This window comes from Lepus europaeus, chromosome 10 (genome assembly GCF_033115175.1).
Source record: "Lepus europaeus isolate LE1 chromosome 10, mLepTim1.pri, whole genome shotgun sequence".
Lineage (NCBI taxonomy): Eukaryota > Metazoa > Chordata > Mammalia > Lagomorpha > Leporidae > Lepus > Lepus europaeus.
The window spans coordinates 82258375-82271282 of record NC_084836.1 but is presented as its reverse complement, the minus strand read 5'-3'; the positions used below and the strand labels follow the sequence as shown (position 1 = coordinate 82271282).

At 52.1% G+C, this 12908-nt stretch overlaps 1 protein-coding gene across 1 annotated transcript; it reads left to right on the top strand.

Annotated features, from left to right (window-relative positions):
* Positions 1-2654: 2654 nt before the first annotated feature.
* Positions 2655-3125, top strand: SCP2D1 (SCP2 sterol binding domain containing 1). The gene has a single exon (XM_062202254.1). It carries the CDS (start codon positions 2655-2657, stop codon positions 3123-3125), a length of 471 nt encoding a protein of 156 aa, XP_062058238.1.
* The last annotated feature ends 9783 nt before the right edge of the window (positions 3126-12908 follow it).

Below are 12908 nucleotides of genomic sequence, written 5' to 3'. Positions count from 1 at the left end.
CTCAGCCATCTTTGCAAATGTACCAGAGCCTTTTTCATTCTTCTGCATTCCTCTCAGAGGGAACAAAGCTACCAGGAACTCCATTCAATGTAGCTCCATCTAACTGTGTGTGTAAGAGCAGATTGGCTGGGCTGGCACTGTGGCATAGTAGGTTACGCCTCCACCTGTGATGCCAGCATCCCATACGGGTGCTGATTCAGGTCCCGGCTGCTCCACTTCTGATCCAGCTCTCTGCTGTGGCCTGGGAAAGCAGTGGAAGACGGCCTAACTGCTTGGACCCTGCACCCATGTGGGAGACCTGGAAGAAGCTCCTGGCTCCTGGCTTTGGATCAGCCCAGCTCCAGCCATTGCAGCCATTTGGGGAGCGAACCAGTGGATGAAAGGCCTCTCTTTCTCTGTCTCTCCCTCTTTCTGTCTATAACTCTGCCTCTCAAGTAGATAAATAAATCTTTTTTTTTCTTAAAAGAGCAGATTGGCATGGGAAAGGGCATGAGTGACAACTCAGTGGAGCTCCCAATGGCCAAATCTGGGATAGTTTGAGCTAGAACGTGAATTACAATATATTGTAACCTACTGGAAAAATATTTATAAACACATTCTGAGATAAATAAATAAGTGACCAAATAAGAAGAAGAGGCAAACCTTCCTTCAAGCTGAATTCCAATGTTTAAGTCACAGAAGGGGTGGTGGGACCTAAGGCCTAAGGACCACTTGGCCCACATGTGACGCAGGCATGGTTGTCAAAGCCTGTTGCAAAACAGGACATGTGTGCAAAGTCCCAAAGCGTCTCTCCCATCTCTCCAGAAGATACGAGGGAGTATGCTTCAAAACGTTCAGGGCAATGGGCATCATCTTTGCAGCTGATTTCTCCACTACATTCGGAAGGGCCCTCACACTTACTAATTACAAAGGAAAAAGCCCTCACTCTGCCGTGGCCACCGCCTTGACAATGATCAAGGTCAGCGTGAGCGACAGTGGGACACAGTCGCAGGCAGCACTGATGGAACGCGCTGGGAAGGGCTCAAGAGCAGCTCTGTGGCATTCCTGCCAAAAATGCACAAGCACAACCTGGCCACCAGGAAACTCTCACCGTCTCAGTGATTGGCAGATGCTCTCCCAAAGAGGCAAGGGCGCAGTAGACATGAAGAAGTCTGCATTAGGCAGACCCACAATAAAACATAGTGTGGACTCCTGGACCAGAATCTGAATTCTGGACCAGCAAATGGGCATCAGTGGAACAGTTGGGAACATTTGAATATGGTTAACTTTAATAATTAATAGTATTGTGCCCATGTTAATGGCTCAGATTGGATCATTGCACTGTGGTTATAGAGATGCTCACATTTGGGGAAGCTGAGTGCAGGTCAGATTGGGATTATTTTTGCAAACTTTTTGGAAGGCTGAAATTATTTCAAAATAAAAAGTAAAAAAATGAAGAGGACTCTAGAGCCATCCTGCCTCTGGCTTCTCTGAATACCAGCTCGGTGTGTTTGTAATGCAGTCCGTGCTCACTGAGCTCAGCGAAGCTTTGGGCTCAGCACTTCATTTCTCCTTCCCTCAGCTTCCTCGTCTGTAAAATGGGAATAGAAATGGCACCTACCCCAGAGGTTTGTATTGAGGATTAAATGTGCTAATACATGTACAACGCTTAGCCTCCAGCGCCCTGGCCTAGGAAGGGCTAGTTCCTTCCTTCCTTCCTTCCTTCCTTCCTTCCTTCCTTCCTTCCTTCCTTCCTTCCTTTTAAAGATTTATTTATTTATTTTAAAGTCAGAGTTACACAGAGAGATAAGGAGAGGCAGAAAGAGAGAGGGGTTTTCCATCCACTGGTTCACTCTCCAGTTAGCTGTAATGGCCAGAGCTGTGCTGATCCGAAGCCAGGAACCAGGAGTCTCTGTACACAGGTGCAGGGGCCCAAGGACTTGGGCCATCTTCTACTGCTTTCCCAGGCCATAGCAGAGAGCTGGATCAGAAGTGTAGCAGCCGGGACTCGAACTGGCGCCCATATGGGATGCCAGCACTGCAGGTGGCTTTACGGATACACCCAGCGCCGGCCCCGGGCTATTTTCTTACCTGCAATTGTCAGCTGAGACCGGCAGCACCTTTTGGTGACCTCAGGGATGTTTACTTTCTCTCTATGTATGTCTGGAAGGTTTCTGATGCAGGCCCTGGTGTTGACTCCTTCTCCAATCAGCTGCTTTAGCCTAAAAGCATTTCCTTCTCCAAACAGCAACCTGATAAAGCCAAATCCAGCACTGGAATCTGCATCTCGAGGATTATCCACTTCCAAAGGAATCGGAAAAACTGCTGTCAGTTAGGGTTACTATCTGGAGAAACTTGCACTGGAAAGAATCGATGCCACTCACGAACGTCTGGGCCTTGTTTCCCTCGTCTGCTTTGTGGGTCCGGGCCCTTTGGGTTTGTGGTACTAACACCCCTGATTGCTCTGTGTGTGTGTGTGTGTGTTTGCTTCACATTGACCTCACTACCTCACTCCATGTCACATTTCTGTTGGGCCAATAAAACTGCAGCACACAAACCAACCTCAGCCCCTGCTCAGGCCTTGCCTTTGATGTCACAATCTCACTTGTGGGTGTCAATCTGGCCACAGCTGCTCCCAAACCAGACGGCAAGGTCAAGAGGACCGGCACAGTAAGATGTGGAAGAGAATTGACCATCAACCCAAGATCAAAGCAGGGGATGGAGCTCGGGCAGGCCGGGTCAAGGCTGTGGGTTCAGCTCGCGAGCCCGCCATGGTGCACCCTCCAGAGCTGTCAGAATTCCAGAGCTTCCCGGTGTGCGAGGACATTAGCCGTCACATCAAGGACGTGGGGGCCCAGCTGGTGAAGAAGGTCAATGCCATCTTTCAGTTGGACATCACCAAACACGGGAAGACGGTTCTGCAGTGGACCATTGACCTGAAGAATGGGCCTGGGGACATGTATCCTGGGCCTGCTAGGCTTCCCGTAGACACGGTCTTCACAATCCCGGAGCCTGTCTTTATGGAGTTAGTTTTGGGCAAAATGAACCCGCAGAAGGCTTTCCTGGCTGGCAAGTTCAAAGTGAGCGGCAAAGTCCTGCTTGGCCAGAAGCTGGAGAGAGTTTTCAAAGACTGGGCTAAATTTTAAGCCTGCAAATAAAACGAAGCAAACCAAACCACCAAGGAAATGACCAGGCCTCTCCGGTGATAATGCCGAGCGGGGAAAAAAAAAATCATGCTTAAATTGAAGATTAAAGTACAAAGTATTCAATATTTTTACTCAAATTCTTCCTATTCAAGTCTGATGACTTTTTCTGCTGCTGTGTAATTCTCAGTGAGGGTTCTGGAGCAGTAAAGCATTTGGAGTGGATCATCTGTGCGCTCTTTGTCGTTTTCTTTTCTTAGCTCCATGTATGCTGCGAGATGCCAGAGCGAACGACGTGGTGGAGACATGGGTGATCATGCTTGGGAAATTTAAATGCTGCAGTGGTTGAGTTGCTGGGGATTTCTTTATCTTTTTTTTTTTTTCCTCCCAGACAGTTGGGTGCTTTGGGGAAAGCAATGATCAGTGTCACAGTACAGGTCCGCGTTGCACGTGGTCACGTGGTTTTGCAGACTCTCAGAGGGGCCTCCCTGTGGTTGGAACCCAGGCAACAGAAGGGTGATGCTCTTGGTGCATTGTTGTTTCTGACCAGTCAACTCCGGGAATGTCGACGGCCTTGGAAGATCTTCTAGGCCAATGAAAGCGAAGCACACGTTAGGGTGACCTTGAATATTGGGTCAAGTCTTTAGGGTTTCTGCTTGGGGAAGGGGGGCCAGGCAGGGGAGAACTCTTTCTCTACAAGTTTCTGGGAGACACTGGTGGAGAATGGCTGCTCCATTTCAGTTCACACCCAGCTGTCAGCGGTGACTCCAACTCTTCTATTCCAGACCAGCGTGATGCTGCCACGGTGTGCGGGATCTCCTGGAGCCAGAGCCATTGCTAAGGCTGTTGGGAGCTTGTGCATTGAGTGTTTTACAAAACCAGAGACTGTTCCAGGAGATTGCCCTGGAAGCCTTCCTCACGTGTCATCTGGGGGAACTGGCTGCGCTGATGTGAGCTCGTGTTGGGTGAGTGTGTGTCACTGGTCCACATGTGGCCTGCGCGTGCCTTTGTCTCAGGCTGGCCACACACACAGTTGCTGCCGTATAGGTCACAGCCGGCTCAGAATGTGCATCTCTGTTGTCTTGGTTCTCCACAAGCCTGGCCAGCACAGGGTTTTTTTTTTTTTTAAATTGAATTTGAACATTTATTTATTTTTATTTATTTGTTTAATTATTTTAAGATTTATTTATTTACTTGAAAGTCAGAGTTACACATAGAGAGAAGGACAGGCGGGGTGGGGGTGAGGAGAGGTCTTCCATCTGCTGGTTCACTCTCCAGGTGGCTGCAAGGGACAGAGCCGCGCCAATTTGAAGCCAGGAGCCAGGAGCCAGGAGCCAGGAGCCAGGAGCTTCCTCCGGGTCTCCCACATGGGTGCAGGAGCCCAAGGACTTGGACCATCTTGTACTGCTTTCCCAGGCCATAGCAGAGAGCTGGATTGGAAGTGGAGCAGCTGGGACTCAGACTGACGCCCATATGGGATGCCGGCACTGCAGGTGGTGGATTCTGTTGACAAATCGGATGATTTGGCCACAATGAGTCTGTGTGTCTGCCAGGCAGTGGCCTGGAGGGTGGACAGAGGAGTTAGCTCTCCAGACAGACCCAGGTCTCACTCTCAGCAGCATGTCCCCGATCCCAGGCTGCATCCAGTGGCCGCTTGGCCTGGAGCTCTCACGGCCACTTCCTCAAGGTGGGCCCAGCTTGCTGGGTCCCTGTTGGGATTTGTCTTCACAACCACAGCTCCCTGCAGTCAGTGGTCCTCAGTATTCCCCAGAACTGAGCTGTCCCTATCAGCTTCCTACTGCTGTGTCACAGAAGTCATCACAAATTCAGCAGCTGGAAGCAACACCTGATCTCTGTGACCCTGACTTCCCAATCAATCAGTCAATCATTGGAAAAATAAAGCAACACCCCTGTGTTATCTGGAAGATTCCACAAGTCAGAAATTCCAGTGGGTTTAGCTAGAGCTTCGCCTGCCAAGGCTGACATCAAGGTGTTGGCTAGGTTGGGCTCATACCGGGGACTGGCGGGAACAGTCTGGGCTGAGCTCATCCAGACTGTGGCTGAATCAGCTCCCGGCAGGTGTGGGACTGGGGTCCCTGCTTCGTTGCTGGCTGTCTCCAGGATGCTCTCCCAGCCCCTTGAGGCTGCCCACGTTCCTGCTCACAGGGCTCCGCCAGTGGCAAAGCCAGCAATGGTGAGTCGAGTCCTTCTCAGGCTATGGACTTGTCTGCCTTTGTCTTCTGCTTCTACTTTAACAGACTCCTGGGCCCGCCCCAGAGAGTCCAGGACAATCTCCCTTGTTTTTCTTTAATTACTATTTTAAAAAAGGTTTCTTTCTTTCTTTGTTTGAAAAGCAGAGTTACACACAGAAGCAGAGAGAGAGAGAGTGCTTCCATCTGCTGGTTCACCTCCCAAATAGCCACAGCATCCAGGGCTGAGCCAGGCTGAAGCCAGGAGCCAGGAGCCAGGATCTTCCTCTAGGTCTCCCACATGGGCAGTAGGGGTACAAGCCCTTGGGGGATCTTCTGCTGCTTTCCCAGGTATTAATAGGGAGCTGGATCAGAAGTGGAGCAGCAGGCTAAGTCTCCACCCATAACAGCAGCATCCCAATTGGGCGCCGGTCCTAGTCCCAGCTGCTCCCCTTCCAATGCAACTTCCTGCTAAGGTCCTGGGAAGAGCAGCAGAGGATGGCCCAAGTGCTTGGGTCCCTTCTACTCTCATGGGAGACCCAGAAGAAGCTCTTGGCCCCTGGCTTCAGACTGGCTCAACTCTGGCCATTGCAGCCATTTGAGGAGTGAACCAGTGGATGGACAATCTTTGTCTCTCCTTCTCTTTAACTCTCACTGTCAAATAAATAAAACCTTTAAAAAAACATAAGTGGAGCAGCCAGAACCTGCATGGGTGCCCATAGGAGATGATGGCATCCCAGGTGGTGGCTTAACCTACTACACCACAGTGCTGGCCCCTTTTATACTATTTTAATTGTACATATTTGTGGGGTGCGGAGTGGTAATTTGATACATGTATACCATGTCATGATCAAATCAAGTTAGTAAGTGTTTCTAGCTTCTAACAGTTTTTTGATTGATAATTAATCTCCCCATCATAATGGATGACTGATTACCAGGCTCCTTTGGCACCTGCCAGGCCTGCTGGGCTGGGGTATCAACGAAAGGACAGAAGTGTCGGTTGGGGGTGCTTGGGTCCTCTCTGGACAGGGTTAGGTGTGTGCTGTGCTCCAGGAGGGATGGAGCAAGTGGCTCGTGGTCCCTGCGCAGGCCTCTCTGCGGAGTCCTGGCCTGTGTGGAGTCCAGGCTGAGACTCTGGAACGTGAGGCCTCTGCAGTCTTGCAGCCGACATCTCACTCCCCAAACCAGAAAGAGAGAAGTGGGGCCATCTCATTTCCCATGCATGCGTGAGCACATGTGGTCGCACACGAGATTCAGGAGAGGCAGCAAGGGCGAGGTTTTCATTCTGGAGGATTTTTTTAAAGATTTACTTATTTATTTGAAAGTCAGAGTTATACAGAGAGAGAGAGAGAGAGAGAGGTCTTCCATGCGCTGGTTCACTCTCCAGATGGCTGCAATGGACAGAGCTGCACCAATCCAAAGCCAGGAGCCAGGAGCTTCTTCCGGGTCTCCCACGCAGGTGCAGGGGTCCAAGGACTTGGGCCATCCTCCACTGCTTTCCCAGGCCATAGCAGAGAGCTGGATTGGAAGTGGAGCAGCTGGGACTCAAACCGGTGCCCATATGGGATGCCGGCACTTCAGGCTGCAGCCCCACCCACTACACCACAGCACTGGCCCCACTGGAGGTCACTGGAGGTTTTAAGTTAGGGTGTTTTTTTTTTTTTTGTCTGTGAACTGCCTGGTTTCATTTGCTCATTGATTGCTCAGTTCATCCATTCATCTAATAAGTATTTATTGAGTGTCTATCATGTCCTTGGCACGAATTATTCTTGAAAGGGCTGACATTGGGTTGGGCTTCCCCAGTTATATTGGTGCTGATTGGTTAAACCCAGTGCTGTATTCGGATTGTCTTCTCCCTTGTCACACTCATTGTTCAACACTCCATATAGTGCTCCTGGTGTGAGCTGGCCCCTGGAGCTTATGTTTCCAGGTGGGAGGTGAGGGTAGGGGGTAGAGAGACAATAAACAAGTGGTCCAGCAAAGTCCTTGTGGAAAGGAATGTAGTGTGGCCGAGGGGAGCTGGGGGTGACCAGGGAAGGCCTGTCTGAGAAGGGCTTCCATGGCTTGTGTGTCCTGGACAAATTCAAGCCACAGTCGCCCATGGTGGGGTAGTAAGAGGTGGGGCCAGCTGCGACCTTCAGGAGGTGGTTGGGTGGCGAGTGCTCAGCGCGCATGCGTGGATGAGTCCACTGCTGAATTACCGAGGCCGCGAGGTTGCTGCAGACCGGAGCTCGCTCTGGCTCACCCTGGGATGGCCTGAGCCGCCTCGCACTCTGCAGAGGGTCCCTGCCAACAGAAAGCGACCTCCAGGTTGCGTCTCCTGGTGCTGAACTTTCCAATCTTCAGAAACTCAAGCCAAACAAACCTTTCTTCTCCACAAGTCACCCAGTCTGTGCTGCTCGGTCACAGCCACAGACAATGGACGAAGACAGGGGCCTGCCTGAATCGGATGCTCCAGAAATGCACCCTGGGAGGACTTGGCTGGAGCTACTGGTGTGGGAGGTGATTCCAGGAAATGCTCGTTGGGGAGGGCAGGGAGGTGGCTGAGGGTTTGTTGTCCGGGCAGCTGGGGCTCAGCCTCACAGGGCAGTCCTGGGAGACGCACCGTGGAGTTCCCTTGCCGAGGGAAGAGAGAGCTGCAGAATTTTAAAACCAATCTGCAACCATCTTCAGGTGGGGGCTCTGAAACAGGGCTTGGTGATTCCCCAGACTTTGGTAGTTGGAAGTCAGCTGGTAGGGACAGTGATGGGGAGGCCCAAAGGAGGATGCCAGCGAGCGCTGTGTTCTGGCTTCCATCTGTGGGGGGTGGCACAGCCATGTGCTGGAGCTCACTCTCTGGAACCGGACCGCCTGCGCCTGGCTTTTACCCCAGCCATTTCCTAGCTCTGGGACCTTGCACAAGTTGCTTTTATTTATATATTTTTTAAAATAAACTGTTTCTTAAAAAATTTTAGAGGTAGAAAAAGAGACACACATATATGTAAAGAGACAGCTCTTATGTACTGATCCACTCCCGAAATGCCTCCAACAGCTGGGATTGGGCCAGGACATAAACCAGGAGCCTGGAACCCAATCCAGGTCTCCCATGTGGACTTTGAGACCTCAACTACTTGAGCCATCACCTCTGCCTCCCTAATGAACATTAGCAAGAAGGTGGAGGCAGGAGCCGGAACTTGGGCTGGAACCCAAACACGCCAGCGTGAGACACAGGTGTCCCAAGCCGTAGGCCAAACACCAGCCTCCACAAAGAAATTTCATCAACGAATGGCACACACAGGGAGTCTTCTACACATCCCAATTGCGCAGCTCAGCAAACCGTCTCACATGGAACACACCTGCATTCACCAACAGCTGGCTCAAGAAACAGGGCACAATCAGCACCCCAGAAACAGCCCCCCCCAAATCCATCTGGTTCCCATCTTCTTGAAGGTAACCGCTGCTTCCGCATCTGACACGCAGGTGTGAATCCTTGCCCGTTTGTTACTCTGTATCCGTGAGCTCAGACGCTCTGTTGGGTCCGGCTTCTTGGCTCAGTTTTCACGTCTGAGACTCCATGTGTGGCTACCGTTCATGCATTTCATTGGGGAATCGGGCTCCGTCTGCTTTGGGGGATTCCAGGTTAGGGTGATGTCCGTGCTGCTCTGAGCATTCTTTTTATTTATTTATTTTTATTTTTATTTTTGACAGGCAGAGTGGACAGTGAGAGAGAGAGACAGAGAGAAAGGTCTTCCTTTTGCCGTTGGTTCACCCTCCAATGGCCGCTGCGGCCAGCGCACCGTGCTGATCCGAAGCCAGGAGCCAGGTGCTTCTCCTGGTCTCCCATGGGGTGCAGGGCCCAAGGACCTGAGCCATCCTCCACTGCCTTCCCGGGCCATAGCAGAGAACTGGCCTGGAAGAGGGGCAACTGGGACAGAATCCGGTGCCCCAACCGGGACTAGAACCTGGTGTGCTGGCGCCGCTAGGCGGAGGATTAGCCTGTTGGGCCACGGCGCCGGCCGCTCTGAGCATTCTTGAACACCTGGGTGCTTGCCATCCTATTTGGTCATTTATTATTTGTTGGTGTCCTGCACGCAGTCAGTGCTTCCTGAGTGAATCAAGAGGCGTGAGAAGCGCAAAGGCAGAGAGACAAAGCCCGTGTTGGGGGCTGGGGCTGATTCCCTTGGCCTCTGATCTCTGCTCCAGGATCTTGGATCTGGACCCCATTTGCGGGGTCTCAGAGGGAAACCCTGACAGCTGCAGCCCCGGGCAGAGGACTAGGAGGGGATTCTGCCCAGTGTGTGCAGACACACGCAGCCAGGTACCCAGCTTAGCCACACCAGGAAGCACCCCCAAGTGACTGCCGAGGGAGGATCCTCACTTACTTTGCTTCCGGGAATGTAAAAAGCTATTCTTAGAGACCTGTGTCTTGATTCATGACAAGAAACAGCTGTAGCCTCCCAGAAATATCTGCATGGTGCTGTTTTGGGGAGCGCAGTATTTATACAGCCCGGCAGTGTCACTGAGCCGACGACAGTGAGCTCTCGGGAACAGCTGGAGGCTCCCCCAATCCGCCTGAGACCAGTGGGTTGGACAGCCCCTCCGGAACTCTTCCTGCAGGCTCTTGGCTGGGTGGGTCCTGGAGATGGGGAGGAAGACGTGCGGAGTGGAGAGAAGCCACAAAGATGGAGGCTGCCGCACTCCCTGGGGCAGTGGGAGATGGTTATCTCCAGATCTCCACCTTGGAGCTGTCATTTCCCGCTGAGGAAGTTTTGCTCTTAAAGGGCTCCTCACAAAGTGCGTTTTTTTGTTGTCTGGTAGCCTGGGGAGGTGAAGTGGGGTTGGATTGATCTGGAAATCGCCTTGGTTCCAGGGTAAACACAGGCTGCATTTTGATGGGGATTTTAGCCAACCGCAGGTGGAGTCCGTTTTCTCGTGCTCCCCACTGATAGAGCAATGAGCCCAGCCATGTTTTAGGCGCAGGGCTCCCAGGGCTTTTTGGAGAAGCCAGTTTCTCATTTGAACCCCCAGGGGCCTGCACTACAGGACTGGAGCCCGTGTGGGCGGGGCCTGGCGTGGGGACCCCTCTGCAGCCCGAGACTCTACGGAGCCATCCAGGCCTTTCCACAGGCTCGGCTCAGGTGAGACGCCGGGGGACCCCTAAGGAGTTGAAGCCTGGAGTGAGGAAGGCAGCAGCTCCTTTGCAGCCCCCAAATCCATTCATTCATTCATGCATTCACTCAGCCATTCATCCTGCAGTATTTACTGAGCACCTACTGCATACAGTATGTACTCGGCCATGTGCCAAGTGCGAGGCACACGATGGTGAGCAGGTGGACACCCCCGTGCCCTGCAGGGAGGGCTAGGAAGGAAAAGCCCAAGGAGGCCTTGCAGACCGGGACTACTGTCCTGAGGAAGGGGTTGGAGGCAAGTTTACATGGGGCAGAGATGAGACCACTTGGGGCAGAGGAAACAGCATGTGCAAATGCCCTGTGGCTGGCAGAGCGGGATGTGTTCCAGGAACTGGAGATGAGGCCAGTGGGACTGGAGAACAGGCGTCAGTAGTGGACCAAGGCAGGATGCTGGAGAGGCACAGGAGCCAGCCAGGGTGTGACCTTCTAGACTTGGGATGGGACTCTGGCCATCATGCTCATGTGATCTGAGGCCAGGAAACACCTGCTAAGATCTGGACCCCATGCTGGCCCTACTTTATTCTGGAAAATGTTGGGATACAAATGTTACTCTCCAGTGGGGACGGTGTTGCCTCACAGCGGGTTAGGCAGCAGCTGTGACACTGGTGTCCCATGTTGGAGCACTGGTTTGAGAAGGAGCTGCTCTGCTTTGCATTCAGTTCCTGCTAATGTGTGTGGGAAGGCAGCAGGTGATGGCCCAGGCGCTTGGGCCTCTGCCACCCACACTGGGGACCCAGGTGGAGTTCCAGGCTCCTGGTTTTAGCCTGGGGCAGCTCTGGCTATTGTGACCATTTGGAGAGTGAACCAGCGGCTGGAAGATTCTCTCTCTCTCTCTCTCTCTCTCCCTCTCTCTCCCTCTTTCTCTCTCCCCCTCTCTCTCTGTCTCATGCTCTGCCTTTGACATAAATAAACAAATCTTAAAAAAAAAGTTACTCTGCAAGTTGAGTCCGAAAACCCTTAAGGCTGGGATCTAGACTTTTCCACCTTAAAGTCTGTGGCCCTAGACTCCCTCAAGCCCTGGTGACCATCACAATGGAGGTGGCACTATGGTATCATTGAAGGGACAGGCGCCAAAGATCTAAACCCAAGACGCCCCCATTCTAAGGGCTCCTTTCCAGCGTCTGTCCAGACCCTAGCCTAGTGGGTCTCGGTAGGCAGGAGGAAGAACCACCACACCCTTGCCTTCTCAGTGATGTCATCTTTTTGTCCAGACCCAGAGGAATCCCAATGCCACACACATGTAGGAGGGTGTGCACGGGCAGGCTAGCAACATGGAACCATGGGGAATGTGCTGGGGGACGATCAGGGTTGTGGCAGCGCCCTGGTTCTGTGGCCAACCCGAGCTGTGCTGGTGCCCTTACCTCTTCACCTCCACGTGGAGGAATGACCCCAGAGGATCTCAGTCTCCCATGGTTATTTGTAATTTTAGAAAAAAACTGTTCAGTAGTTGAAAGTGAATGGAGGAACTAGGTAATCAGCTGGGTGACGCCAGCAGGAGGTGGCCTTTTGGGCACGCTCCTCTTTGCTTGGCACTGCACTCAGGGCTTAATCTGTGTCATCTGATTCCTTGTTACCATGTCTCCTAAAATTATTCCCATTCCCACCGGAAGGTGGAGAGCTGCCAAGGTTTTGGCCTCGGTGGGGTGGTGGTGTTCCCCACAAGATCCAACACAGGTCACTAAGAAACATTAGAAGATGGAGCTGGCACTGTGGTGCAGTGGGTTAACACCCTGGCCTGAAGTGCCAGCATCCCATAAAGGCACTGGTTCAAGTCCTGGCTGCTCCTTTTCTGATCCAGCTCTCCGCTATGGCCTGGGAAAGCAGTGGAAGATGGCCCAAGGCCTTGGTCCCCTGCACCCATGTAGGAGACCTGGAAGCAGCTCCTGGCTCCTGGCTTCAGATTGATGCAGCTCTGGCTATTGCAGCCAATTAGGGAGTAAACCATTGGATGGAGGATCTCTCTCTCTCTCTCTGCCTCTCCCTCTCTCTGTGTAACTCTGACTTTCAAATAAATAAATAAACCTTAAAAAAAAGAAACATTAGAAGACTGTGCTAGAGGGTTGGCGCTGTGGCGCAATGGGCTAAGCTTCTACCTGCAGTGCTGACATCCCATATGGCCACTGGTTTCAGTCCTAACTGCTCCTCTTCTAATCCAGCTCTCTGCTATGGCCTGGGAAAGCAGTAGCAGATGGCCTTGGGCTCCTGCACCCACATGGGAGACCCGGAAAAAGCTCCTGGCTCCTGCCTTTGGATCATCACAGCTCTGGCCATTGCGGTCATTTGGGGAGTGAACCACTCTCTCACTCTCTCTATCTCTGTAACTCTGTCTTCCAAATAAATAAAAATTAAAAAAAAAAAAGACTATGCTAAACCACAAATCAAGCGCCAGATAGACCAAACAACTTTCGGATTTTGTTCCATAATGACAA